At 42.1% G+C, this 27,853-nt stretch overlaps 2 protein-coding genes across 2 annotated transcripts in view; both read left to right on the top strand.

Moving 5' to 3' along the window:
- The window catches only part of LOC308676031 (immunoglobulin superfamily member 1-like), a 23,619-nt gene extending 5,632 nt beyond the window's left edge, over positions 1-17,987 (top strand). The window contains exons 3-6 of the mRNA XM_081341737.1: positions 7,041-7,355; positions 13,008-13,292; positions 13,865-13,961; positions 17,721-17,987. Coding sequence (XP_081197863.1) covers positions 7,041-7,355; positions 13,008-13,292; positions 13,865-13,961; positions 17,721-17,754 — 731 coding nt within the window. The 3' untranslated portion in view covers positions 17,755-17,987. The remainder of the gene's footprint in view (positions 1-7,040; positions 7,356-13,007; positions 13,293-13,864; positions 13,962-17,720) is intronic.
- Positions 17,988-22,554: 4,567 nt separating this feature from the next.
- LOC308676027 (leukotriene B4 receptor 2-like) lies at positions 22,555-27,853 on the top strand. The gene is made up of 2 exons (XM_081341733.1): positions 22,555-22,867; positions 25,849-27,853. Coding segments are annotated over exons 1-2 (1,131 nt in total). The 5' UTR covers positions 22,555-22,865; the 3' UTR covers positions 26,978-27,853.

Here is a 27,853-nt window from a genome sequence, read left to right as displayed (position 1 = left end):
AGAGAGAGAAGGGCTTAAATGACACCTATTGTGAGATAATATAATATTTAGAATAGAAACGTCTTTATTGGCCAAGTATGATTGGACACACAAGGAATTTGTCTCTGGTGCATAAGCTCTCAGTGTACATACAAGCAACAAAGTGATAAATCATAAATCGTAAGATGCATGTGATAGTCATAAGATACCAAGAGGAGTAGGTAATAGGAAAGATGAGAAGGATAATAGTAATACAATCCAACTACATGGGTGTTGAAGGAAAAGTATTCATCATGGTTCAGTCCAAGCTGGGAATAAACAATATGGCAACTGCTTTAGAAAGAAGGTTGCAGTTTATTGAAGAGGAGAGCCAGACAGGAAGATGGCTCTGGAAGAAAAAGGAGTGAGCACATGTAGGGAGTGGGTTTTTATACCCTCAGGGGCTTTTGTTTGGAGTTATTTCCTGTTCCTGTTTGAGGCTTTGTATTTTCTGTGTCATGTATTCTGACCTGAGTCTAGGTGTGCCCTTTTGGCATCTGTGGGTTAATCCTATTATGTCCTGTCTTAGAGTTTGGGTGGAGTAGGTAGATTTTAGGTGTCTTTGTCTTCTTAATCTTCTAGCTGGGGGGCATCCAACCTTTCTAGATTATTTATATCTGCATTTCTATAGAAGTGGTTTCTGCTTGGGGGAAGGAGAATTGGGACTATTAAGAAAACTGGGCATGCTTTTATGCCACTAAGATCCTTTGAGAAAATATATTTTTCTGCCCTTTAAATATTTCCTTCTCTGGGGGGCTGACTTCCTACAAATCCCCCCTTTGTGCCATAAGTGTGTGAATGACACACTTACTGGCACAAGATTAAGATTGATCTGATCAGGGATACTTGGTAAACAAGCTTTAAATTGTTAAGCCAGAAAAAAAGAGGGGAAGACACTAATGGAGGCAGCAGAAAAAGATTTCTGCAGTGGCTCCCAAAAGGGGAGCTTCCAACCAAAAAAGTTCCAAAAGTCGGGGCAAAAATTTTGTTAGGTGGAAAAGAAATTTATAGTTTTCAATATTCTGTGTCAATCATTTTCAAATGTTGGATGTCACTTTGAGCTTCCAGTCAGGTTTGCACATTCCTCCCAAAATTCTTCACAACCATAACCACTGGCTGCCCATTTTCAAGGTTTTTTTTTCCCTGCCTTAGCTTTTAATTCAGTGCATCCAGATTTATAATGTCCAATTGTGGTTAGCCAGTATGCAAGCCAGGCTACTAAATTTTCTTAAATTGCACATAGTGAGCCCTAGGACTCCCAATCTGAGTTCATCAGTGCAAGATATTCAGGGCCCTGGTTTGGAGATCTCTTTTCTGCTACTTCCCTAGTCAATGCATATGTATTGCAAATCACCTGAGGAGGCCTGGTTCCCTCCCCCTTGGAATTTGCTGGAAGTTGTTCCAACAAAGTTTTAATGACACAGGGCAAGAATTAGGCTGGAGCTTTACTGAAGGTAGGTGACAGAGATAGACTCAGTGTGATTCTGAGTGGTGTGTGTGTGTGTGTGTGTGTGCAACTGCTTCTACAAAACAGGCAATAGAAACATCCTGGACAAATTTTCCCTCCCACCAGATAGAAGTCCAAGGTATTCAGGACTTGCTGTGCCAACTATTCCAAATGCCATCACTCCATAAATGCATTCAACTGGCTTATTACAAATGGGGCAAGAAAGAAAACTTTACAATGAGTTTCCACCCTCCCCCCATAGTCTTCCTAGTTTTCTTCTGAGGCTTCATGTGGGGAACAATGGCTCCAGCATTCCTTCCTTCCTCTGCAGCTCTCACAGGTATCTGGGGGAATGGTAGGACTTGGGAAGATTTGTTCCACTCTGGTTGCATGGTGGATGGCTGGACTCCAAACTCAATTCCATGGCTCAAATGGATGGATCCAGCATCTGGGGTCAGTGTGGTCTGCTTCCAAAAGATTGTTGACGTGACTATGCAGGGCTGAAAGACATGAGAACAAGATCTCCTCCCCCACTTTCTGGGTGGACTCTCCCAGGAGAGGCAGACAAAGGCATAGAGAACAGAGGATAAGAAAAGGAGAAGTATATGGGAGTGGGGGGGTAGCTTACAGACAGAGTTTGAAAAAGCATTAATACTGTAGTTGTTAAAGAAACAGGCAGACAAAATGAGGAAATCACAGATGACAAAAGAGAGGATGGATTCTGGTAAGAGAATATAAGTGAAAGGTCTCATTTCTGAACTGAACATTTGTAACATATTAAAGACTTAAGGAATTGCAACTTGAAAAATGCTGGTCATGTTTCAGGAAAAGGATAGACAGATAAAACCCATTCACAACACATACAGTAAATGGAAGTGTGAAACTTGTCCAGCATATGAACTTAAAACATTCCCTTCTGGTAACGTTAGGCTGTTCTTAAGAGTACAGAAAGAGAAAGGGGAAAAGAAAAGAAAACAAAAGAAAAGAAAAGAAAACAAAAGAAAAGAAAAGAAAAGAAAAGAAAAGAAAAAAGATTTTTCTTCACTCTGTTTGTTGACCAGACAAACAGAGTGAGGGTATTTTCCTTTCGGTGGCTTATTTTAAGCAGAATTTCTAGCAGAATTTTAAAATTCTTTTCTCTTTGAATTAGAAAATATTAACAGTCACATTTACCTCACACACAAAGACTTTGACACACATATATACACAAAGACAAGGAAAAGAACAGAAAAGGGAAACAGAAGATTTGATTTTACACATCCTAGTCATTCCCACCATAAATCTCAGTTAACTCAAATTAGGGAAGGCACAAATCCTAAACATACCATGCAGTTGCACAGAGAGAGAGAGAGAGGGAGAGAGAGAGGGAGAGAGAGAGGGAGGGAGGGAGAGAGAGAGGGAGAGAGAGAGAGAGAGAGGGAGGGAGAGAGAGGGAGGGAGGGAGGGAGAGAGAGAGGGAGAGAGAGAGGGAGGGAGGGAGGGAGAGAGAGGGAGGGAGAGAGAGAGACAGAGAGAGAGGGAGGGAGAGAGAGAGGGAGGGAGAGAGAGAGGGAGGGAGGGAGAGAGAGAGAGAGAGAGAGAGAGAGAGAGAGAATCACTATTTCTTATTTTCCCTTTGAGTACCTTTATTTAGCCAAATTGGTTTCCGAGCGAAAGCATGAGCAAAGCCCATTCTTCACAAATTTGTCTTGCTTGCTTCCTTTTTCATACCATCCAGGACAGGCATTTGTCTGCATCCCACACCTTGAGCAAATCTTCAATAGGTGTCCTAATTCCGACCCTCAGACTACAGCTAACCATGCTCTCCTTCCAATGTGGGGTTCAATTGGCTTAGTCGGGTCCCTCGCAGCACTTCCCAGCCACTCTTAGTGACACTATCCCTGCCTCCCCGCCATCACTTTTCAGACCAAAAGGGGGTCTGGGGAGGACCTGCCACTTTCAGCTCCAAAAGGTACACGGCCTCCTTCTAGCTTACTGCCTTTAGTTTTCAGACTCAGGAGGAGTCTGGGAGGACCTGTGCTTTGTGCACTAGTATGAGCCCCTCCTACAGATGAGCTTTGTTTACAGGGCCTTACCAGCTGGTTGTCCAAATCCAATTCTTTCCTTCACTCATTCCATTTGCACACAGCCTCTCTTTTTCCCTAACAAAAAGTCCTGCACTCTGTCCAAACCCCCATGCTTTCCAGGGTCTATCACTTGAACAGATCCTTTCTGCAGTTAGGAAAGGCCAGAGGGAGCAAAATCCAACTGTGATTGGGAAAAAGGGTCTTCTCACTCACACAGAGAGAGACATACACACATTTCTCTTACTCCCCTGGGCTTTAAAATTAAAATTTAGAGATACTCACCTTCACCTTCTTTCCAAAGCAGCCCTTGAGCTCAAACCCCAAACTCCCTTTACTACCATGGCTCCACATGGGCAGGGCCACAGACACTGTCTGCTGTCAGTCTCAGTCCATTGGAGAGGGTAGCTTGGAGTCCCATCTGGGGTGCCAAATTGTTGAAGGAAAAGTCTTCATCATGGTTCAGTCCAAGCCAGGAATAAACAATATGGTGGCTGCTTTAGAAAGAAGGTTGCAGTTTATTGAAGAGGAGAGCCAGACAGAAAGATGGCTCTGGAAGAAAAGAGAGAGCACATGTAGGGAGTGGGTTTTTATACTCTCAGGGGCTTTTGTTTGGAGTTGTTTCCTGTTCCTGTTTGAGGCTTTGTATTTCCTGTGTCATGTATTCTGACCTGAGTCTGGGTGTGCCCTTTTGGCATCTGTGGGATAATCCTATTATGACCTAACTTAGAGTTTGGGTGGTGTACGTTGATTTTAGGTGTCTTTGGGGGAGGGAGACTTGGCACTATTAAGAAAACTGGGCATGCTTTTCTGCCTCTAAGATCCTTTGAGAAAATATATTTTTCTGCCCTTTTAATATTTCCTTCTCTGGAGGGCTGACTCCCCACATGGGCAAATATCCTTATGGGCATAAGACAGTGCTGTGGGAATTATATGTTTATCAGAGTTATGGAGGGGAACTGTCTTTGTGTCTAGTTGTTTTGGCATGCAATGCCCTACAGTTGCAACCTAAGGGGAGAAGTTGAAACAGTTTAGGTCCAGGATGTGTGGGTTTCGTAGATATTTTCTCAGACCTCTTTCTGGCCCATGAAGTATGCAAGTCCTCAATAGCAATAGCACCTAGACTTATATACTGCTTCACAGTGTTTTACAGCCCTCTCTAAGCAGTTTTCACTGGAGAAGAGCCTAATGCTGGGAAAGATTGAGGGCGATAAAAGAAGGGGATGACAGAGAATGAGGTGGCTGGATGGAGTCACTGAAGCAGTAGGCGTGAGCTTAAATGGACTCCAGAAGATGGTAGAGGACAGGAAGGCCTGGAGGAACATTGTCCATAGGGTCGCGATGAGTCGGACACGACTTCGCAGCTAACAACAACTAAGCAGTTTACAGAGTCAGCATATTGCCTCTGATAATCTGGGTCCTCATTTTACCGACCTCAGAAGGATGGCAGGCTGAGTCAACCTTGAGCTGGTGAGACTCGAACGTCTGAACTGCTGACTGCTAGCAGTTAGCAGAAATAGCCCTCAGGACTGCATTCTAACCGCTGTGCCATCATGTCCTTATACAAGTCTTCAATAGCAATAGCTTTTAGACTTATATACCACTTCTTAGTGCTTTAAGCTCTCTCTAAGTGGTTTTCAGAGTTAGCATATGGCCTCCAACGATCCGGATTCTCATTTTACTGGTCTCAGAAGGATGGAAGGATGAGTTGACCTTGAGCCGGTTAGGATCGAACTGCTCGCAATGGGTACAATCAGCCTGCAATAATAATATTCTAACCACTGCGCCACCACAGCTCTTCAATGGAAGGCAAGCTGGTTGCAAATGTTTTTTTTCAGCAGTCCTAATTATCCAGTGAAGTACCTGTCCCTGTCCCGTTTGGTTGCTGTGCTAAACCAGACAGTTATAGAAGTACAAATGACAGACTCAATCATTCCTCTGCAGAACTGTAACAGCAGATCCATGGGCAGTCTGAGCTTTCACTGGTGCAAGGCCATAGGTGCAAAACTGAAGATTCCTACCTGCTTAGAAAAGCATTCAAAAGATTCTTTAAGTTATTCACAAGCACTTCGCTGCTATTTATGTTTTTATAGGCTTCTGCAAGCATTAGAAAAGGACAGTGGCCGCTTTAAGGAGTGGATTTATTAAAAGGTCATAAAACTTTTCAAGTAGCCTTATCTTATTTTTTTTCCCCAAGCTTTGCCTTGAAAGTGAAAATAGAAGGGCTGCTTAAATTAGTAGCAGAGGAACTGGCTTGGTAAGCAGCCAAGGTATGAAACTCTTCTTCTGAGTCATTCTTGAGGACTGCCCAGTTTTCTGCATATCACAAATAGTAGGAATTTCTGAAGAAAAGGGGGGGGACACGGCCCACTAACAGTGGTCGTGATCCGACTCGTAATTCTCAAAATAAAGATTGCTAATGAGTCAGAAAGTAAATTCAAGTGTTTCCCAATCTGGCTGCTTTTTAATTATATAAGCTTTCCTGCTTAGATGCATGCTCTTGTTTGTTAACAACCAGATTTTTTTTGCTAAGTTTTATCTCTGAGCTACCTCTGAACATTTTTTTTAAAAAAATTAAACCAATATACAAGTTGTATCATTTCAAAAGCAAGGACAGATTTTGCTTATACAGCTGGTCCTCATAATTGAGCCCAAAATTTCTCTTGCTAAGTGAGACATTTCTTGAGTTTTTCCCCGTTTTATTGCCTTTCTTCCCACAGTTGTTAAGTGAACCACCACAGTTGTTAGGATTGTAACCCAGCTGTTAAGTGAATCTGGTTTCCCCTTTGACTTGGCTTGTCAGAAGGTCTCAAAAGGTGATCGCAGGACCCTGAGACACTGCAACTGTCATAAATATGAGTCAGTTGCCAAGTATCTGAATTTTTGATCACGTGACCATGAAGATGCTGCAACAGTTGTAAGTGTGAAAAACGGTAATAAGTCACTTTTTCCAATGCTGTTGTAACTTTGAACAGTCACTAAATGAACTGTTGTAAGACGAGGACTATCTGTACTCATTTTGCAACTACAATGGAGATTAGTAACTTGGTCGTTAAGTGAAGCATTGTCCATGCTTATGATCTGTCTTCAGCTTTCCTTTGTTCTACAGATCTGCAAAGTTCTGTAAAAATTGTTGCTAAATGAGGCAATCACTAAGTATGACTATCTGTACCACCATGCAACTTTCCTGAATAATGCATGAAGTCCCCCAGATTTGCTTTATAGGTTTATAAGATTTATAAGGCCACCCACTTCAAGTATGGTCAGGAAACACCATATAAAGCAAACAAGCAATAAACCCTCAGTCCCTCCAACCATATAACATCAACATCATATAAATCAAACATCAACACTATAGATATAAAAATATAATGTTTAGTTGGATTGGATCTCAGCCTGTGTTTTGAAGCTGCCTTTGAGGTTGTCTCCTCTTTTGCTAACCCAACTATCTGGATCTGTCTAATTTTTATTTAATTGCTTTTTGTATTTAATTGCTTTGTTTTTAATTGCAGGGCTTCTAACTCGACCCACACTTTCTGTGAAGCCTGAGTACCAGGAATATTATGAAGGAGAGAAAATCAGGTTGATCTGCTCAGCTTTTCGGAACCTGACCGTGCTGCAAAACTCGATGGTGAAAGGTTACCGATTCTTCCAAGAAGATGGGCGACAGATTCATCAAACATCCCCTAATGCTTACAGAGATGGCATAATGGATTTTCAGACACAAATGAATAACACTGGAAATTACAGCTGTGCTTATTGGCTGGAAGAAGCAGGCAGGGAAGTTCAGTCGGATCAAAGTCATACCACCAGCATCCAAGTGAATGGTAGATCATGTTTATTATAGTCCTGAAGAGTATAAGGAAGCTTCCGTGAAGTCAGCTCCCCCATTTCCATGAACAGCTAAGAAATTTAGGGAACTATAGCATTATGTCCCCCACTGTAGTCCAGGAGATGATTGTCTGTCTGTTCACCCGGTTTGCACCAAAGTGGTGTAAACCAGCTGAATCCCACCACTGTATCTATCTATTATCCATCTATATATCATCTTTCTATCTGATTTATATCCTGCCTTTATTATGTTTACAAATAACTCAAGGTGGCAAACATAACCAACTCTTATTGTCCCCACAGCAATGACCCTATGAGGTAGGCTGGGCTGACAGAGAGTGACTGGCCCAAAGTCACAAAGCCAGCTTAGCAACCCTTTTTCTCAGAAGACATGGAATGGGTTTTGCCTCTGTACCACCCTTTGCACCATCAAAATCCCTTTATTTTGGTTTTATTTCCTAGGCACACAATTATACTTTTCAAAAAGCACTGGGCCACAGAGTATGGCACCATAGACTGGCAGATGAGATGGGAGAGAGAGGCTTGGCAAAGACTGAATGTTAATTATGCAGTTCTAGAAAAGTAGGCACTGACTGAATGTTACTAAAATTCTAACAAAAAGAGTTAGTGGTAGTCAGTGACCAGAGAGATGATAGGCTCTCCTCTCAAAAAAAAGAAAAAAAAAAGAAAGGCAAATATATGTGTCCCAGGATAATGTTGCAGGATTCTATCTGGGTCGGTGATCAGGACCAGAGGTTTACTCTTTTAGACATGTGCTGGAGCCCATCCTCAGAAAACATCTCTCTAACAGAATGTAGGAGAGAGACGTTCATTGAAGATAGGCTCCAGCAAAGGTCTGAAAGCTCAGAAAACTAAGCATCTAGTCTTGGTGACGGACCCAGATTGGATCCTGCAGGCTCTCCTCCATTTTGTGTTCTCAAGCAGAGGCTGTTTGGGATATTTTAATCTGGGTTTCTGCACCGAGTAGTAGGTTGGGCTCATCATGATGTAGAAAGAAAAATTTTCATCAGGATCCAGTCCAAGCTGGGAATAAACAAATTGGAGACTGATTTAGAAAGAAGGTTGCAGTTTATTGAAGAGGAGAGCCGCACAGAAAGATGGCTTTGGGAAAACTGACCACATGTAGCAGGGAATGGTGGGTTTTTATACCTTCTGGGGTTCTTGAGGTTGTTTCCTGTTTCTGTATGAGGGTCTGTATTTCCAGTGTCATGTACTTTGATCTGGGTCTGAGTGTGCCCTTTTGGTATTGATGGGTTAATCCTATTATGTCTCCTGTCCTTAGAATTTGGGTGGGGGTATGTAGATTTTAGGTGTCTTTGTTTTCCTAATAGCTTCCTGGCTCCAACCTTTCTGAATGGATTATTACACCTACATTTCTAAAAGCTGGCCTTTGAATAGTTTATGCTTGGGGGAGAGGGACTGGGCCTGGTTTCTGGGGGCTGGTTTCTGTCTTTTTAAGATCTTCTCCATTATTACTTTGGGGAAATATATTCTACCTTTTTAATATTCCCCAAAATATTTCTTTCTCTGGATTCTTCCCACAATGGCTTTTATCTAGAGGTGTGTTTTTTTCCCCTTTCCCAGGCAAGCCTACAGCTTAAAATCTTATAGTGATCTCTCTCCAAGGATTAAGTAGCTGCAAACTTGCTGAGCTTCTACAGATCAGTCTGGGGTTCTAGACCCAAAATTGCAGAAGGAACTTGGGACTGTTGCATCATTTGCCACAACAATGTTGGAGAGAAGATGGGTGGGGGTGAAATGTGGAGGAAAGCAGTTTGTAAAATGGTAAAATCATAACTTCTTTCTTAAGAAGTTTAAAACTGTTGAAAGAAAAATCATCAGGTCCAGTCCAAGCCGGGAATAAATAAAATGGAGACTGTTTGGAAAGAAGGTTCTGTGTATTGAAGAATAGAACCAACAGCATGTGGTTCTGGGATAGCTAACAAAATGCAGTTGGGAGTGGGTGGGTTTTTATACCTTTTTTGGGTTTTGTATTTCATGTTGTTCCTGTTCCTGTGCAATGTACTTTGACCCAACCTTGAATGTGCCCTTTTGCTATTCTAATGGTGGTGGGTTAATCCTATTATGTCCTAAAGGTCATGTTCCTGTCCTTGGAATCTTTGTTTTTCTAATCCCCTCAGCTCTGCCTTCCTGCCCCAGTTTCCCTGAATGAATTACCAAATTTGCTTTTTAAAAGCTGGTCTGCTTGGGAAAAGGAGACTGGGGATTGGTTTCTGCCTAAGATGTTTCTCCATTATTCCTTCAGGGAAATATAATAGTCTGCCTTTTTTTTAACATCCCCTTTAGGAGGGTGGGTGGGTGCTGACTTCCAACAAAACCAAGAAACACTGAATCAGGCCCAAATTATAAACAATAAGAACATAGCTAGCACCAACCAACTGGTTAAACATCTTTGCTGCAGCATGTACATTTAAAATAATAAACAAGTTCATTTAATAAAAGGCCTGAGGAAAATTTATTTAAAGTTCTTATTCTTTATATAAACCTTATCTAGCCTGGAAATACTGCAGAGAAGATAAAGACCGACTACAAATATTATTATTTTTTCTTAATATAAAATGCAAATAAAATAAAGATAATGGAAAAAGGAAAGGGAAGTGGGGAAAGGAAATGAAGTGAGGGAAAGAAAATAAATAAAAATCAGTGACTTCCAACTTCTTTTGGTGGAACCTTTTACTTATATAAAATAGTAAATACTAGATGAATTTTTAAAGTGGATAAATTAAATACCGTATGATTCAATTGGCAAGAATTTTTTATTATAACATAATGCTGGAGCAATCAGAAAATTCATGGACTAAATGACTGAAATTGTGTTAAAACTTTAAACAGATTTTTTATATTATATATTTGTCTACATATGTGTATATATATGTGTATATATATTAATCTCTTTAACACTTCAAATTTCAGTCTTTTAATACAGACAGACAGACAGACATAGACAGATAGACAGACAGACAGACAGACAGACAGACAGACAGATAGATAGATAGATGTATATGTATATGTATGTGTATGTGTATATGTGTATATTATACACATATAGAGATAGATAGATAACCCTAGCCCTAAACTTACAACAGACTTACAATGGAAACCAGAATTTTTTCTTTTAGAACTATTGAATATAGAAATTTTTTAAAAAATATATAACTCTGACAGTGGTGAGACTTTTATGTCGTAAAGGCTGACTTTTTTGTATTTAGCTGAAGGGAGGGTACCAGTCAACCAAATAATAAAAAAAAGATTAGCAAATAGCTTCCTGGTTAAAGGAAACTAAAGATACATCTACCATCTGGTGATCAGAATGTGCTAGTACATCTACATCTTTCACAACACAGGTTCTCTCCACAGACAGACAGACAGACAGACACATTATATATATAATTTGTATATGGGTGTGTTTCGGAGTCTGTCTGGTATGAATGAAGAGAACGGGTGTTGTGAAAGATGAAGCTATACTAGCACATTGTGATCACCAGATGGCAGCAAAACATAAATTTATAATTTATATTGACTCTTTTTTTCCCCCTTACTAAATTACTGCTTCCCCAAGATAACTTGGTTGGGCTTAGTGCTTGGAAGGAAGACCACCAACAAATCCTGTAGCTGTAGGCCATGCTAGGAAGGTAGATGATGATGATGATGATGATGATGATGATGATGATGATGATGATGATGATGATAGATAGATAGATGATAGACAGACAGACAGACAGACAGACAGACAGATAGATAGATACAGAGGCAGTCTTTGACTTACGACCACAATTCAGCCCAAAATTGCTAAGTGATTCATGCAGCAAATATGGCTTCTCCCATTGACTCCGCTTGTTGCAAGCCCACTGAGAATGTCACAAAAGGTGTTCACATGACCCCAGGACAGTGCAACTGTCATAAATACATGCAATTTGCCAAATCCCCAAATTTTGATCAGGTGACCATGAGGATGCTGCAACACTCGTAAGTGTGAAAAATGGTCATAAGTAAGAAAGACAAGGCAAGGCAAGGTGTAAAGGAAGGAAAGAAGGAAGAAGACATTCTCTAACAGTTATCTCAAAGGACTGTCCATGTCAGCATTCTCATTTGTTAACTCAGCTGGATAGATGTTACAGCATACAGAGTGTATTCTTCTTATCAGGTGATCTCCCAATCTGTCAGGTCCACATCCTATTCATCCCAGCCATCTTCCAGATTCATTACAGAGCCCAGAGCTCCTAGTCTAGATCTCTTATAGAACACTCTTCTACATTAGCACAGGCCAAAATATTCAGACAAGACACTGAATTGGAAAATGGCCGACCACATTTATGGCTAAACCAACCTCTTTATTTAAATTATGGCTCAATGTAATATATGAACCCCAAAACTGAGTTTCTTGAATGAACTAAACAAATACACATGCAGGAATAGCTCTGGCATATGAAGGAAACTACTGAGTTTCCACGGGTTTAGTTTCAAGACTACAACAACTGGCTGCAAGATTATTTCAATATAACCAAGTCTATTTAATTATAGCATGTTTTCATACATCTGCATTTGTGTTTGTGCATGCCAATTCTTGTTTGAGGAGGCAGGTAGATTAGCAAGCATAAATTCAGCGACAAGGTAAATGGAATCGCTGCAGGCAGTGATAATTGCTAATAGTCGTCATTCACAAAAGCGCTGCTGGGTTTTGTAACAATTCCATGCTCTCTCTGCCTATATGGTAAGAAACGTCCCTTCAAGGGAATGTTTAAGATAGGACAAGAACGATTACTTGTTGATCTCGTCACAAGGGGTCAACCTTCTTTGTGAGAATCACCATGCAGTGAATTCTAAGAGGGTTTCTGAAGGAATAATATACCTAGGTCACATTAAGTTAGCTAAATGTCTATGGAGATTCTCAGTCATCCAGTTCATGGTTGTCCCAAAGGTGCTTTTTCAACAGGCATCTGGACTTCCTTGTTTTTCTTTAAAGACATTTTGCTTCTCATCCAAGAAACATTTCAGAGCTGGAAAAGCTTCTTGGATGAGAAGTGAAATGTCTTCAAGGAAAAACAAAGAAAGCCCAGTTGCCTCTTGATAAAGCACCCTTGGGACTAGGTCACATAAGATGATCCACTTAGTATTACTATGTGTAAAATTGAGACTGAACATGGGCATCTCATTCCTTCCTCTCACAAAGAAAAAGACATAGAATCATAGCCGTGTTCCAATATTTGAGGGGCTCCTACAAAGACAAGGAGGTCAAACTATTTTCCAAAGCACCAGAAGGCAAGACAAGAAATAATGGATGGAAACTAACCAAGGAGAGAAGCAGCCTAGAACTAAGGAGAGATTTTCTGATGGTGAGAACAATTAAACAGTGGAACGACTTGCCTATATGATAAGTTCTGAGTGCTTCATCACTGGAGGTTTTTAAAAAGAGACTGGATAGCCGTTTGTCTGAAATAGAATAGGGCCTTCTGCTCAAGCTAGGGGTTGGACTAGATGACCTCCAAGGTCCCTTCCAACTCTACTGTTCTGTGTTAATTATTTGCCCTTGAGGAGAAGCTGAAAAGCAAGGAAAAAGAAGAAATTCCAGTGCTGAACATGTATCTTTCTTTCTTTTTTTTTTCCAGCAGCCCCAACAGCTCCATCTCTGAATTACAGGATTTTCAACCACGGAAAGAACGTCACCCTGGAATGCTCAGCTCCACCTGAAGCTAATAAAATTGGGCAGTTTCACTTCACTGGAGACAAAATAGCTTTCTCGGTCAAGGCTAAAGTCAACAACACCTACACATACAATCTAACTGTTGAAAAAGACAAGTGTGTAGGGATCATCAGGTGTGCCTATGTTCAGCATCTCCATGGAAGAAATATTCTTTCCAGGAGCAGCAACCCAGTTTTCATCGAGACGCTAGGTAATGTTGCTCCTAGGGATCCCTTGTTCTTTTTTTTCTTCTGACATGCTACTGAATATCTATAGAGATTCTCAGTCTTCCAGGTCATTGTTGTCCCAAAGGTGCTGTTTCAAGAGGCAACTGGACTTACTTTGTTTTTCCTTGAAGACGTTTTCACTTCTCATCCAAGAAGCTTCTCCAGTTCTGAAGAAATTCTTCATTTCTGAAGAAGCTTCTTGGATGAAAAGCAAAACCACTTCAAGGAAAAAACAAAGGTTGGCCAGCCGCCTCTTCAAAAACCACCTTTGGAACATGATGCTGAAAAGCTGGCCCAGAGAACAAGAAGATGCCTAGAAGGTATAGGAGAAGATCATAGATTGCTGTGAGATAAAAAATGATAGACAGACCACAGAGCTTACTAAAGCTGCTTTTGGAATGATGAATAAGCACTGTTTGGTAGGAAAAAAAGCCAAAAAAAATCAGTCTAATCTGATTCTGAATAAGAATACTTGCCTGTTTATCAAGAGATGCGAGGATGTGGTAAGTTTGTGTTAAAAAAATAATCAGCACTTCTTTTCTCTCTTCAAATTTAGGAGTCAGATGGGTTCGATTGTTGGCTGTTGGTGGGAGTTTCTTCACCATTAATGGTCTCATCTTCTTAATCTCCTATTGTATTTCTTTAAGAAGCAGGTAAGGCAGACTGGAGGCATTGGGAGAAAGATAATCTCTTAGAGATTTAGGGATCATTACCTTTGAGGAAATGAATTGACAAAGGTAGGATTTACCCAGCCAAGAAGAGACAAGAATAGAAATCTTGTTTTATTTCGCAGAATAGTCACCTCAATCTTCTTCAATGTCTTCTTCCTAACGAAGAAGAACTCTAGTGCCCATTATCCCCTCACGAGGCCTAGCTAAGGATGATGGGAACTGTAGGATAACACCAGAAGAGCCTGTTTTGTCCCATTAAGGACTTAAACCAGGAGTTTCTTGACTCAAGAGATAAATTTGATCTTTGCAAAGATTGGCATATTCCAAAAAAGTGAAAAAAAGGCCAGAGAAGATATTGGTGAAACCATGAAAGAAAATGAATTAAATGTGTTCCCTGAAATGACTTCCTCCACCCAGGATAGTCATCACCAATAGTTGGGAAAGGCTTTTAGGAACTACATCCATGATTCTGTATGTGATCCTGAGGTCAGGTAGCCCACCATTGCCTTTAACAATCTAGGACTACCGTATTTTAAGGCTTAGTTTTCTCATGAAGGAAGGCAAATATATGTGTCCTGGTATAATGTTTCAGGATCCAATCTGGGTCTATCATCAGGACCAGAGATTTAGTCTTCCAGGTTTTTGGACTTGTGCCGGAGCCCATCCTTAGCAAATTTCTCTGTACCAAGTTCTCTGAGGATGGGCTCCGGCATGAGTTTAAAAGCTCAGAAGACTAAACCTCTGGTCCTGGGGACTGACACAGATTGGATCCTACTTTTCTTCTTTTGGACACTATGATGTACTTAAACTAGAAACAAATCCTTAAAAATAATTAGTAAAGCTTTTAAATTTTGGCCTTGATAACATGACACAGGATGGAGCACATGGACAATGTTCCTATTCCCACAATATCTAAACCCATTCAGCTACTCACTGAGTCAGATCTCTATTGGTGGCCCATTAGAAGGGCACAATCACAGGAACTGGGCCAAAAAGGCCTATGCTGCAAAACTCTGAATGGCATTGGTGGCCCCAAAAAGGCAGATAAAAATTCTATCTCTTTGCTGCCATCTCTTGGTTGGCCAGGGTTTTGAAGACAAATATATTAGCTTTGATGTGGAGAATGCCACATTTATACCACCAGGAAGGGGTTGATATTCCAAAATCCTTGTGGCAAAGACTTGAAAAGTCTTCATGGCATGGCATACTTAGAGTCTCTCTCTCTCTCTCTCTCTCTCTCTCTCTCTCTCTCTCTCTCTCTCTCTCTCTCTCTCTCTCTCTCTCTCTCTCTCTCTCTCTCTCTCTCTCTCTTTTCCACTTTTGGCCTTAAAGCAGGAATAGGTGAGACTTGGCTCCTGCAGCCAATTCAGAGGCATGTTCTTGTCCTGCCCCACCTTAGCAATGAGTTCTGTCATTGGTTACTCTTTCTCTCTCACTCCTTTCCTTGGATGATTAAGTTTACAACATGAGTCAATTGTCTGAGTTTTGATATTTCTGCAAATATCAAACTGGACACAGTTGTTTAACCATAGGCATGACCCCAGATGTTGTGTTGCAATCTGAAGATGTCATAATAGGCTCTCTAGGGGAGGAGGAGCAGCAGAACCTCTGTCAACAGTCTGCTTCCTTGAACAAGGTTTAAAATAGGGAATGTAGGAGATGACTATGCTGAGCCTGAGGGGCAGGATCAAATGCATCATCAGTTTGGCATCTCTATGCCTCCATAAGAGACATACGTCCAGCCTCCCTTGAAGTCCATTGATATCTGGCACCAATTTGCTTTGACCGTTAGTGGTTAAGATTCCTGTGTATACGTAACATGAATTAAACTTGCAGTAAAGGTAGCACTCAAATTACAACAGTTCATTTAGTGACAGTTCAGAGTTACAACACCACTGAAAAAAGTGACTCACAGCCGTTTTCACACTTTATGACCATTGCTGCATTCCTATGGTTACCTGATCAGAATTCAGATGCTTGGCAACAGGGTCCTAGTTATGCTGGTTGCAGTGTCCTTGGTCATGTGGGTCACCTTTTGCGACCTTCTGACAAGCAAAGTCCATGGGGAAACCAGATTCACTTAACAACCTTGTTACTGATTTAACAACTGCAACAATTTGCTTAACAACTGTGGGAAGAAACATAGTAAAATGGGAGAAAACTCACATTTAACAAATGTTTCACTTAGCAACATAAATGTTGGGCTCAATTGTGGTCATACGTCAAGGATTACCTGTACTTTTGAACTCTATCCTGGCTCCTGACTTCTTGTACCTGACAGGGAACTCTACTAGAGGCTCAGAGTTGAGGGTCTATATAAAACTTCCATTGTATATCTTGGATAGTCCACTTACTGGTTGCAGCAGCAGCCAAAAAAAGCTAATACAATCCTGAGTTGTATAAACAGAGGCATAGAATCAAGATCATGTGACGTATTAGTACCAATTTATAAAACCCTAGTAAAGCCACACCTGGAATACTGCAGCCAATTTTGGTCACCAAATCACAAAAAAGATGTTGACGGTCTGGAAAAAAAATCAGACAAGAGCAACTAAGATGATCAAAGGCCTGGAGACTAAAACATACAAAGAATGGCTGTGGGACTTGGGTTTGGCTAGTCCACGGGTAGGCAACCTCGGCTCTTTTATGACTCATGGACTTCAACTCCCAGAATTCCTGAGTCAGCTATGCTATGCTGACTCAGGAATTCTGGGAGTTGAAGTCCATGAGTCATAAAAGAGCCGAGGTTGCCTACCCCTGGGCTAGTCTAAAGAAAAGAAGAAATAGGGGAGACATGATAGCAGTGATCCAGTATCTGAGGGGCTACCACAAGGCAGAGTGGGTCACATTATTCACCAAAGCACCAAAGGGCAGGAGGAAAAACAATGTTTGGAAACTGATCAAAGAGAAAAACAACCTGGAATGAAGGAGAAACTTCCTGACAGTGAAGACAATCAACCAGTGAAACAGCCTGCATTAAGAAATTGTGGGCGCTCCATCACTGGAGATTTTTAAGAAAAGACTAGACATTCACCTGTCTGAGACAGTATAGGTTCTCCTGCTTGAGCAGGAGGCTGGACTAGAAGACCTCCAAGGTCCCTTCCAGCTCTATTCTATTCTTACTAGATAGTGGATAAGCAACAGGAAATGGTAGTCCCCTCAAACCTGGCCTGTGAGCTTTCCACAGGCTGATACAAGAATGCCCCCACCCCTTCCCCAGTCCCTGTGTCCATTCTTCTACAGCAGACATGTCAAACACAAGGCCCGGGGGCTGGATCCGGCCCGCAAAGTGGTTTCATGCTGCCCGTGAAGCCATCCTGGAAACAGTGAGGGAATGGCCCCCACTGCCTTGGCCCTGGCCCAGAGACCCTCCTTCTGCCAGAGACCCTCAGATCTGTCCCACTCCTGCCCAGGCCCCCATAGGCACCCTTGATGCGAACGATGTAGAGCTGGCCACGCCCACCCAGTAGGCTATACGCACTCTAGCCACGCCCACCCAGTAGGCCACGCCCACCCAGGCCACACCCACCCGGCCCCCTGAGGGCAACCGCAATGCTGATGCGGCCCTCAATGAAATTGAGTTTGACACCCCTGTTCTACAGTATTATGTATTCTCGGTATTTATCTCAACCAGACCGATATCTCCAAAGCATTGCCTGATCATGATTTTGCTGCCTTAAATGGACTAACTCTAATCTTTAGCTATTCCTTTTTTTAAAAAAAATATATATTTTTTTTCAGATCTCCTCTTCAGAAGACTGAAAGAACCATCTGACCATGGTCTACCTCATCAGCTTCTATTTGGTTGAAGTGTTGTTGAATTGATGGTCTTCCTCAGGTGCTTTAGCCAATGTATCAGACAAAATACAATGCCTTGCACTCTTCAATTACCCCTCCCCAAAACACGACATTTTGGCAGCCCTGTCTTTTCAGCTGAGATTATCTGGCAGTTCAGTCTTTCTCAAAAAACTATGAAAAACCTCAGCAAGAAGTTTTGACTTTTGCAAATTGCTGCTGTGGTTGGTCTCATGGCTGTTGCTTTTGCTGCTGCTATTTTAAATAAACCAGGCTTTTCCCATGTCAGTATCTTCCTGTTTGATATTTTCTTTTAAAAAAAAAACCTCTAGTGTAGTGAATATGACAAAGACACAAAATACCTGTCTTGGAAAAATTCCAAAATGAAATGGACAATATTTCCACAACGGTGAACCTAACTGGAAACTACAGGTAAGTCCCCGACTTACAATTGATTGCTTAGCAACTATTTGAAGTTATGACAAATCTCTCAGGGGGTACTTACAACCTAGATTCGATGTTCTGTTGGTTTCCCCCCCCCAGTCACGTGATCACACTTTGGGCAGTCAGCAATTACACCAGCAAATGACAATTATGTGATTCCAGGATGCTGCAACTGTTGTAAGCACCCAAACTTGGTTGCATGATTGTGGGGATGGGGTAAACCATCGTAAGTGCAAGGGCTGGTTGTAAGTCACTTTTTTCAATGTTGTTGCAACTTCGAACAGCGGCTGAACGAATGGTTGTAAGGACTAACTGTAGTTTCCAGTTAGATTCACTGTCATGAAAAGATTGTCCATTTCATCTTGGAAAGTTGGCCAATCTACAGTGTATGGACTTGAATATGTTTATGAGGGGATTGTATGGGATTTAGGATCCAATGTAAAACCCACTCGTTTGCATCCTGCCTTCAAGAGGAAAATAAAAATGACATTGGAGACTTTTCTTCAAAGAAAGGAATAAATTTGGGGAGGAACTTCACAGGTGGCTTTTTGGGGAGTGAGGTAGCTAACATTCCTTGCTGGGAAGCCCCCTGCATGATGCCAATGCTATGAAGTAGATCAGGGGTCTCCAAACCTGGCCACTTTAAGACTTGTGGACTTCAATTCCCATAATTCCTCATGCTGGCTGGAGAATACTGGGAGTTGAAGTCCACAAGTCTTAAAAGTGGACAAGTTTGGGGATCCCTGAAGTAGCTCACTGGAGAGGATGGACTTTCTAATTAGGTCAAGACTATTCTGTTTTTCTCCCTCATGAGTACCATTAAGTTAACACTTTTTGGCCCAAGAGCTCTGCAAAACTACAGTAGCTACATAATACTCATTCTACTTCTGAAACTTCAATAAAATTCAGGCTCAGCCTTTGAGATAAGAGACATAAAACTTTCAGCGCATTTGTGGCCAGCTCAGACACAAATTTAACCAGTATGGCCTTCCCCTTATAAAATTTGGCAGCTCCATATACTCCTTCTCAATAAAGGGGAAAGTACAGCCTATGGTGATCTAAATTTAGAAGAAGAAGAGCCCACGGGGAAAAAAATAAATAATTAAATAAAAAACCTGTGTGTAAATGTATATATTGCACTAAATGAGAATTTGTTTTCTAGTGTTCTCAATCAGAATGATTCGGTAAACCTATACATCAGGGGTCTTCAAACTTGGCCCTTTTATGACTTGTGGACTTCCACACCCAGAATTCCTCAGCCAGCTTTCCTGACTGAGGAATTCTGGGAGTTGAAGTCCACAAGTCATTAAAAAGGCCAAGTTTGAAGACCCCTGCTATACACTGTGACTTGGTAAACATGCTGGCTGGGGAATTCTGGGAGTGGAAGTCCACACATCTTAAATTTGCCAAGTTTCAGAAACTCTGGATTAAGCAAACAATGACTTAGCACAGGAGCGGGAAGCTATTGGCAGCTAAGGCCTGCATTTTTGTTTGTGTAAGTACGGTATGTGTTTTTGTTGCTGAGCAGAAGGGCAAAATGGGAAGTTATTGCTGATCCTACATGAAAGCAGAGCTAACACTGCAGAAGAGAGAAGGGCATATTTTAACTTTATTTTATTTTATTTTTTACCAGCAGGCCTATTTATACCTCACATGTTTTCCATTTTCTACCTCAAAATATGCTTATTTTCTGCAGAGTTTAAGGGGACTTCAAATCTTCAGGTGACCTTCAATTGTTAGATCACCCACTTTATTTCAGCTTTTCTTTGTGACTGATCAACTTCTTGGTAGCAAACAGTTCATGGCCTCTCTTATTAGTATTGGTATTTTTTTTCAAATCTGAAAAATGGCAAATCTGAAAGAAGCTCATAAGGAAAAGAAAATGTTTATGCTTATAACTTTGCTTTACAAAGGAAAATTCAAGAACAAAACCAAGAAAAACTGTACAGTAAAGATACATATTTTAATAAAAAATATCTAAAATCAAACAGTAAAGATAAATTTATTTTAAAAAGACAATTCCATTTCCATATTTTTCACATCAGTGGGAAACACTGTGCATAAATTGGTTCCACTTGTACATTAAAAGTTCAACGATCCAAATACAGGTAGGCCTTAACTTAAAAGAGTTTGTTTAGTGACTGTTTGAAGTCACAAGAGCTCTGAAAAAAGGTAATGTATGACCAATTTTCACACGTAGCACCATTGCAGAATCCCTACAGTCACATGATCAAAGTTCAGATGCTTGGCAACTGACTCATCTTTATGACGGTTGCAGTGTCCCGGGCTCACACGATCCCCTTTTGTAACTTTCTGTCAAGCAAGGTCAATAGGGAAGCCAGATTCGCTTAACAACTGTGTTACTAATTTAACAACTGCAGTGATTCACTTAACAACTGTGGCAAGAAAGGTAGTAAAATGGGGCAAAACTCAGTTAATCATGGTGCATAGTGGTTAGAATGCAGTACTGCAGGCTACTTCTGCTGATTGCCGACTGCCAGCAGTTTGCCTGATCAGCAATTCGATTCTCACCGGCTCAAGATTAACTCAGCTTTCCATCCTTCTGAGGTCAGTAAAATGAAGACCCAGATTGTTGAGGGCAATGCGCTGACTCTGTAAACTGCTGAGAGAGCTGTAAAGCACTGTAAAGCAGTAAAGCACTTAAAGCAATATATAAGTCTAAGTCAGGGCTTTTCAACCGGTGGTACGGGTACCATCTGTGATACATTGGTACCTGGCAGGTGGTACGTGACCATCCTAGAAAAGTGGTAACGGGGGAGGGGAATGAGCTGAATCGGTGGCAGCACCACACAAGCCTGACCAAGAGATGGCTGGAGTTGCAGGGCTGTCAGGGCTCAGCGGAAGTGCCAGGATCAGCACCAGGCTCCAAAAGAAGCGCCGATCAGCTGGAATGTTTCAGCATATCCAGGGTTTTTTATTTACATTCAGATGCTTGGCAACTGATTCATATTTATGACGGTCACAGTGTCCCAGGGTCATGTGAAGTGACCAAAACCTGCTGCAACCACCCAGCAGACGGAGGGGGGGGGAATAAAAACCAAACACTCCCCCCCCCACTGCCAATCCTCAACAGAAATGCTCAAAACAATGAAAACCTCAGACAGGAAGAAGAGCACTGCTGGGCAAGCAGGCGGGTGTCTTGCTTGGCTGTGGCTTGGGGGCCACTTTTTTCAGTGCCATTGTAACTTCGAAAAGTCACTAAGTGAACTGTTGTAAGTCGAGGACTACCTGTACTTTTTTCCTTTTTTTTCCAAGTTTTTGACACCTTGCTAGGCAACTGGTGGTACTCGGATGTTGCCATATCCTAAAAGTGGTACAATGGGTGAAAAGGTTAAAAAGTCCTGGTCTAAGTGCTATTGCTATTAACAAATGTCTCACTTAGCAATGGAAATTTTGGACTCAATTGTAAGTTGAGGACTACTTGTAAAGAACAAATGTGAGGTTTTGGGAAAAAAACAATAAAGAAACCCCAAAGGATGGCTTTTTGAAATAAGGGACTTTCTGTATAATAAAGGATGTACGGTCACTGTATCTATAGGGCCGTGGTGGTGAACCTATGGCACGCGTGCCACAGGTGGCACGCAGAGCCCTCTCTGTGGGCACATGCGCCATCACCCCACTCCTAGGCCTTCAGCTGGGTTTTATAAAACCTTTTCACTTTAGGCCTCTGCTGCTGTGTGCAAAAAAAGAGAAAAGGTTCAATCAATCAATCAACTTCAACTTCTCGTGGGGAAAAAAAAAGATCTTGCAAAGTTGGAATTGATTGATTAAACTTTTTAGTCCCACCCAGTCTTCCAATACCACCATGGCCATGGCCACCCAAATAGCCATGCCCACCCAATGGGTCACGCCCACCCAATGGGCCACACCCACCCAATGGGCCACACCCATCCAATGGGCCACGCCCACCCAATGGGCCACACCCATCTGGCACCCGACAATACATAAGTGGGTTTTGGGTTGCAGTTTGGGAACTCGGTCTCTAAAAGGTTCGCCATCACTGCTATAGGGCATTAAAAAATAGCATTGGTCCTTTACAACAACAACAACAAAAACTTAGCAAAACTCATCCACTGCATCGTGTAAACTGCAGTGAGGGAAGGACAGCTAAATGCTTGCCTGCATGCTTGATGACCTTGCTTATCAGCTTCCCCCAGATAAAGCTCTGTGGTTTAAGTCCCTTCCTTCTCAAGCAAGGCAGAGAGAGAATGAAGGGATGACACAGGAAGGGAAGGTTGACAGCTTAGCAGAAGGCTAAGGCCGAAAGAGAAAGGAAGGAAAATGAAAAGAAAAAGAAGGAAACACATGCACGCTCAACTTCCAAGTTGGGACTTGTTGGAGGAGGAAAAGCCAGGGGTGTGGTCTTCTTTCCTCCAGCAAGTCCCAACTTGGAGGTTCCCTGGAGAAGCCAGGGGTGTGAGTTCGTGCCTGCAGACTGAGCCAGCCTCCCTGACACTCCCCTGCTCTTCCATTACTCAATCTCATTCCAGCTTCCAGTCTAGACAAGCAAAGGGAGAGCAGTAAGAAGCAACCTTTGCATGAAAAAGGACTGGGTATGAAGGCATTAATCCAGCGAAGACAGGAGACACTGGCCCCTCTGTGACTTGAAGTGGATGGCTATCCCCCATGTGAGTATTTTCACTTGGGGGTGGGTGGGGGGGTATAAGTGGCACTCCCAAGCAGGAAAAAGAAGGGAACTGAGGCAAGTAAAGAAGCAGTCCCATTGTATGAGATATTTGGGGGAATCCTTGAATCGTTCTGTCTGGGAATTTGGAAAGGAAAGGAATTAGCAGAAATGTATGATAAGAACCCAGGAAAATAATTATCTGTTTGCCTGTCTGTTGGTCTATGCTGCTATCCAAGCAGGCACAATTAATCTTAATTTATAGATAATGATAATGAAATGGCAATGACATGTAAAAGATTAAAACAAAATTCCACAAGGAAGGGAGGGAGGGAGGGAGGGAGGGAGGGAGGGAGGAAGGAAAAAAAACAGGAAAGAAAGAAAGAAAGAAAGAAAGAAAGAAAGAAAGAAAGAAAGAAAGAAAGAAAGAAAGAAAGAAAGAAAGAAAGAAAGAAAGAAGTTATTTTTATTCAGATTCTGGTTAGGGTTATCACTTATTTGTGCATTAGACTTGAGAGATGCAGAAAGGTAGAGACTTACATTCCACTCAATGGAAAATTTCTATGGAAAATTCAGGCATTAGGAGGAAAGAATCTGAAAATTAAATAACCAGGTTTAGTAAGGACTTTCCTGCTTGATGCATGCTAAAGTGGTGGAACACCATCCTTGGTTTTTTTGATTGCTTTATTTCAAAAAGGATACCAAACTCAGAAAATTGTTGGAACATCTTTTGTAGGTGGGAACACCAAAGTGATTTCAGAAAGGAGATCTGGTATGTTTTTATTAGTCAAATGATGAAGAAAACAGACAAAGAGAATAAAAATAGAGAGAAAATGGTAAATGAACTCCGCAGCTGTCAAATGCAAATGATTGGCAGAGAAATAATCAAACAAGATGAAATAGAATGCCTATTGCCTCACATGGTACCTTGGTGCTTTCTGAGTTTGTTAGCTTTCTTGCAGACATTTCATTACCCAAACTAGGTAACATCATCAGTGCTAGTCACTATTGATGACTACCTATCATCAAGGGATGCGGTGGCTCAGTGGGTTAGGACGCTGAGCTTGTTGATCAGAAGGTCGGCAGTTTGGCGGGTCAAATCCCGAGTGCCGCGTAACAGAGTGAGCGCCTGTTACTCATCCCAGCTTCTGCCAACCTAGCAGTTCGAAAGCACGTAAAAATGCAAGTAGAAAAATAGGGACCACTACGGTGGGAAGGTAACAGCGTTCCGTGCGCCTTTGGCGTCTAGTCATGCCGGCCACATGACCACAGAGACGTCCTTGGACAAGCGCTGGCTCTTCAGCTTTGAAACGGAGATGAGCACCGGCCCCTAGAGTCGGAAACGACTAGCATGCATGTGTGAGGGAACCTTTACCTTTACCTTTACCTATCATCAGCCACTATCACTACTAGCACAGATGATATTACCTAGTTTATTTATTTATTTATTTATTTAATTTGTATACCGCCCTTCTCCCGAGGGACTCAGGGCGGTGAACAGGGCAATAAATACTAAAATACAAAAGTACAAAAATTAAGAAGAGATTAAACCATAATGCCCAATAAAACAGATAAATACATAAAAACATAATAAAATCCCAAAACCCATCAGACCAGGCGGGCTTGTTCAAACAAATAGGTCTTTAGATCACGTCGAAAGGAGCGAAGGTCGGGGGCCATCCGGAGCTCTACCGGTAAACGGTTCCACAGATCAGGCGCACCCACAGAGAAGGCCCTCCCCCTGGGGGCCACCAGTCGGCACTCTCTGACCGGTGGCACCCTGAGGAGGCCCACTCTGTGGGAGCGAACTGGGTGGAGGGAAGTAGATACCGGCCGCAGGTGCTCCCTAAGGTACTCCGGACCCATGCCATGTAGGGCTTTAAAGGTCATTACCAGCACCTTGAATCTCACCCGGAAGACAACTGGCAGCCAATGCAGCTCGCGGAGCAGCTGGGTAATGAAATGTCTGCAAGAAAACCACCAAACTCAGAGAGCACTAAGGACCCCTCATGTCAACCCTGAGCTACAAATATTCTCCTTTATTAGTCACACAGTACCTTCTGAGGTAGTGAAACTCATGGCTACTTGACATGCAATAGCCAGGATTTTAAAAAGGTAAAGGAGTCCCAGCAGACTTTACTCCGCTATTCATTGGCGACTATTGGGGCGGTGCTCATCTCTGTTTCAAGGCCATTGAGGTAGCACTGTCCGAAGACACTTTCTGTAGTCTTGTGGCCAGCATGACATCGCAGAGAGCTGGTACTTTCCCACCATAGTGGTACCTATTTATCTACTCACATTTTGTATGCTTTCAAATTGCTATGTTGGTAGGAGCTGGGGTGAAGACAGGAACTCATCCTGTCTTGTGGTGCTTGGGTCTCAAACCTGGGCTATCAGTTTTCCATCTGACAAGCCTAATATCTTAACCGCTGAGCTACTGTCCTGCCCCCAAAAAGGTAAAAGGTATGGAGGCAAAATTCAAGAAGCAACCAGAGATCACTCATTTGGGTAAGGAAGCCAATATGAGAGGTAGCAGTGATCAGAAAAGCAAACAGAAGTAAAAAATATGGTCAACATGCCCCAGAGCTTAGAACTTGTGAGACCAAGTCTATCTCTGGCTCATTGCAACTGGGCGAGCCATGGTGATGCAGTGGTTAGAATGCAGTATGAGATGTGTTTGAATGCAGTATTGCAGGCTAACTCTTCCCACTGCGCTGAGTTTGATCCTGACCAGCTCAAGGTGGACTCAGCCTTCCATCCTTCTGAGGTCAGTAAAATGAAGACCTAGATTGTTGGGGGCACTATCCTGATTCTGTACACTACTTAGAGAAGGCTGTAAAAGCGCTATGAAGCGGTGTATAAGTCTAAGTGCTATTGCTATTGCTAAAAAACAGTATGTTGAAACAAAATTGAGTTTAGTGGTGGGGTGCAAGCATAATCCAGCTCTTGGCATCTGAAACTTCTCCATATCTTCCTTCCTACTAGGGCACCCCCATTCCATTTGCTGAACGCTACCACCAATGATTGCCTCCTGACATCGGGAAACAGCACCCTCGTGAGCTCCTCAACCTCCAGCATCACTGGCATTGTGTTTCTCCTCCTGGCTGCCCTGATTGGGCTACCTGGGAACTTCTTTGTGATTTGGAGCATCCTTTGGAAAATGAAGCCGAGCCATCGCTCAGTCACCTGCCTTCTGGTCCTAAACTTGGCAGTGGCAGATGGAGTGGTTCTTCTCCTGACACCCTTCTTCGTCCTCTTCCTTATTTTCAAGAACTGGCTGTTTGGCTGGGCCATTTGCAAAGGAGTGTACTACCTGTGTTGCATCAACATGTTTGCTAGTATCTTCATCATCACTCTCATGAGTGCAGATCGCTGCTTGGCAGTCAACCAGCCCTATTATTCCCAAGCCATCCGGAAGAAGAATCTGGTGGTCAAGATCTTGATAGGGATTTGGCTGGGGGCCATTTTGTTCTCTCTGCCAGCTTTCTTCTTCCGCCAAGTCTTGAAGGAACCCTCACGGGGACATTTCATTTGTGAGCCTTGTCACTCCAGGAAGAGCCTGACCATCTTCCACTTCACCATGGAGACCGTGGTGGCCTTTGTGATTCCATTCACCATTATTGTTGGCTGCTACTCAGCCATTCTTGTCCGCCTCAGGGGAGTACGAAAGAGAAAAGGGGCTCGGACTGAGAAACTGATCGTGGCCATTGTGATCTGTTTCGCTGTCCTCTGGATACCCTACCACATCATCAACATGATCCAGGTGGCTTCCAATCTAGCCTCGGGGCAAATGGCAAACCGACTGGGACAGGCCTGGAAGAGTGGGCGTGCAGGAGCCACAGCCTTAGCCTTCCTGAGTAGCAGCATCAACCCAGTGCTCTATGTCTTTGCTGCTGGGAATCTCATTAAGACTTCGGGTGCCAATTTCATTGCTCAGTTTTTTGAGGGAGCATCTGAGGGGCTTGGACGGAGGTCTCAGTCTCAGAAAAACCTGGACAAAGACCAAGTTGGGCCATGCATGAACCTGGACCAGCAGTTATTGGGAAATTGTGATGGGGTTGACAGGGACACAAATTGTAGGCTGACTGATGACACAACACATAACATTTCCTAGACTGATTCACTACACAAGAAATTCCAAAACTGCCTTGGGCAGGACCAGTTCCTCTAGCATATGCCAATGCTGATTGGGTAGTTATTCAGAATTTCATGCAAAGGTTTTACCAAGTAAAGAAATGAAGCTAGGATCATCTGCCTGCAAAATATGAATTCCAGTCCTGCTACTTGCCTGTTCTTCATGTAAAACTGAGATTTAAATAAAAGCATCAGTAACATTTCTACACTACATGATATGTGCAACTATTTTTTTTTCTCTCACCCACCTTTTCCCTTTGTATCTAGGTTAATGGAACTGTTGTTTATTTCTTTGTTTCCTTATTTTTTTCATGGCTTTTCACTTCTTGCCACATCCATTTGAAGAAATGCAATACACTGATTTTACATCTGTTTTTATTTTCATAGCTAGGCTTTAGGCTTGACTCCTATGAAAAGAGCAAAGATCTGTTGTCAGTATTGAGCATGGACAAAGTGTTTATCTGTTAGTAAATAAATTGTTCGTGAATGGTTGGATGCCAGTAGCCTGCCTTCATGCCTCCTCCCCCCCCTTTAAAAATCACATACAGTTTTTTTGCAGGGAATATTTGGATGAGAAAAAAATATAGTTTCTCAAATATCTCAAAATTAAAAGCAATAGTTAACAGAAGCTAGTTGAATAAACTGACACACACACACATGCATATGTATATAAACATGGACTTGAGTGCGTGTGTTTATGATAAGAGAACAAATTATGTTTTCACTGTGGAATAATTGCAATCTGACATCTGATAAGCTAAAAGGAGTCAGGAAAATGTCTGCAGTAAATTCTTTCATTATCTGCTTGCAGGCAACATACCTAAAAACAGAGAAAGGCATTTGGTCTTTTTTAAGA

The sequence above is a fragment of the Vipera berus genome, assembly GCF_964194415.1.
Source record: "Vipera berus genome assembly, chromosome: W".
In the NCBI taxonomy this organism is placed as follows: domain Eukaryota; kingdom Metazoa; phylum Chordata; class Lepidosauria; order Squamata; family Viperidae; genus Vipera; species Vipera berus.
This window is presented reverse-complemented; position numbering and strand designations above follow the sequence as displayed.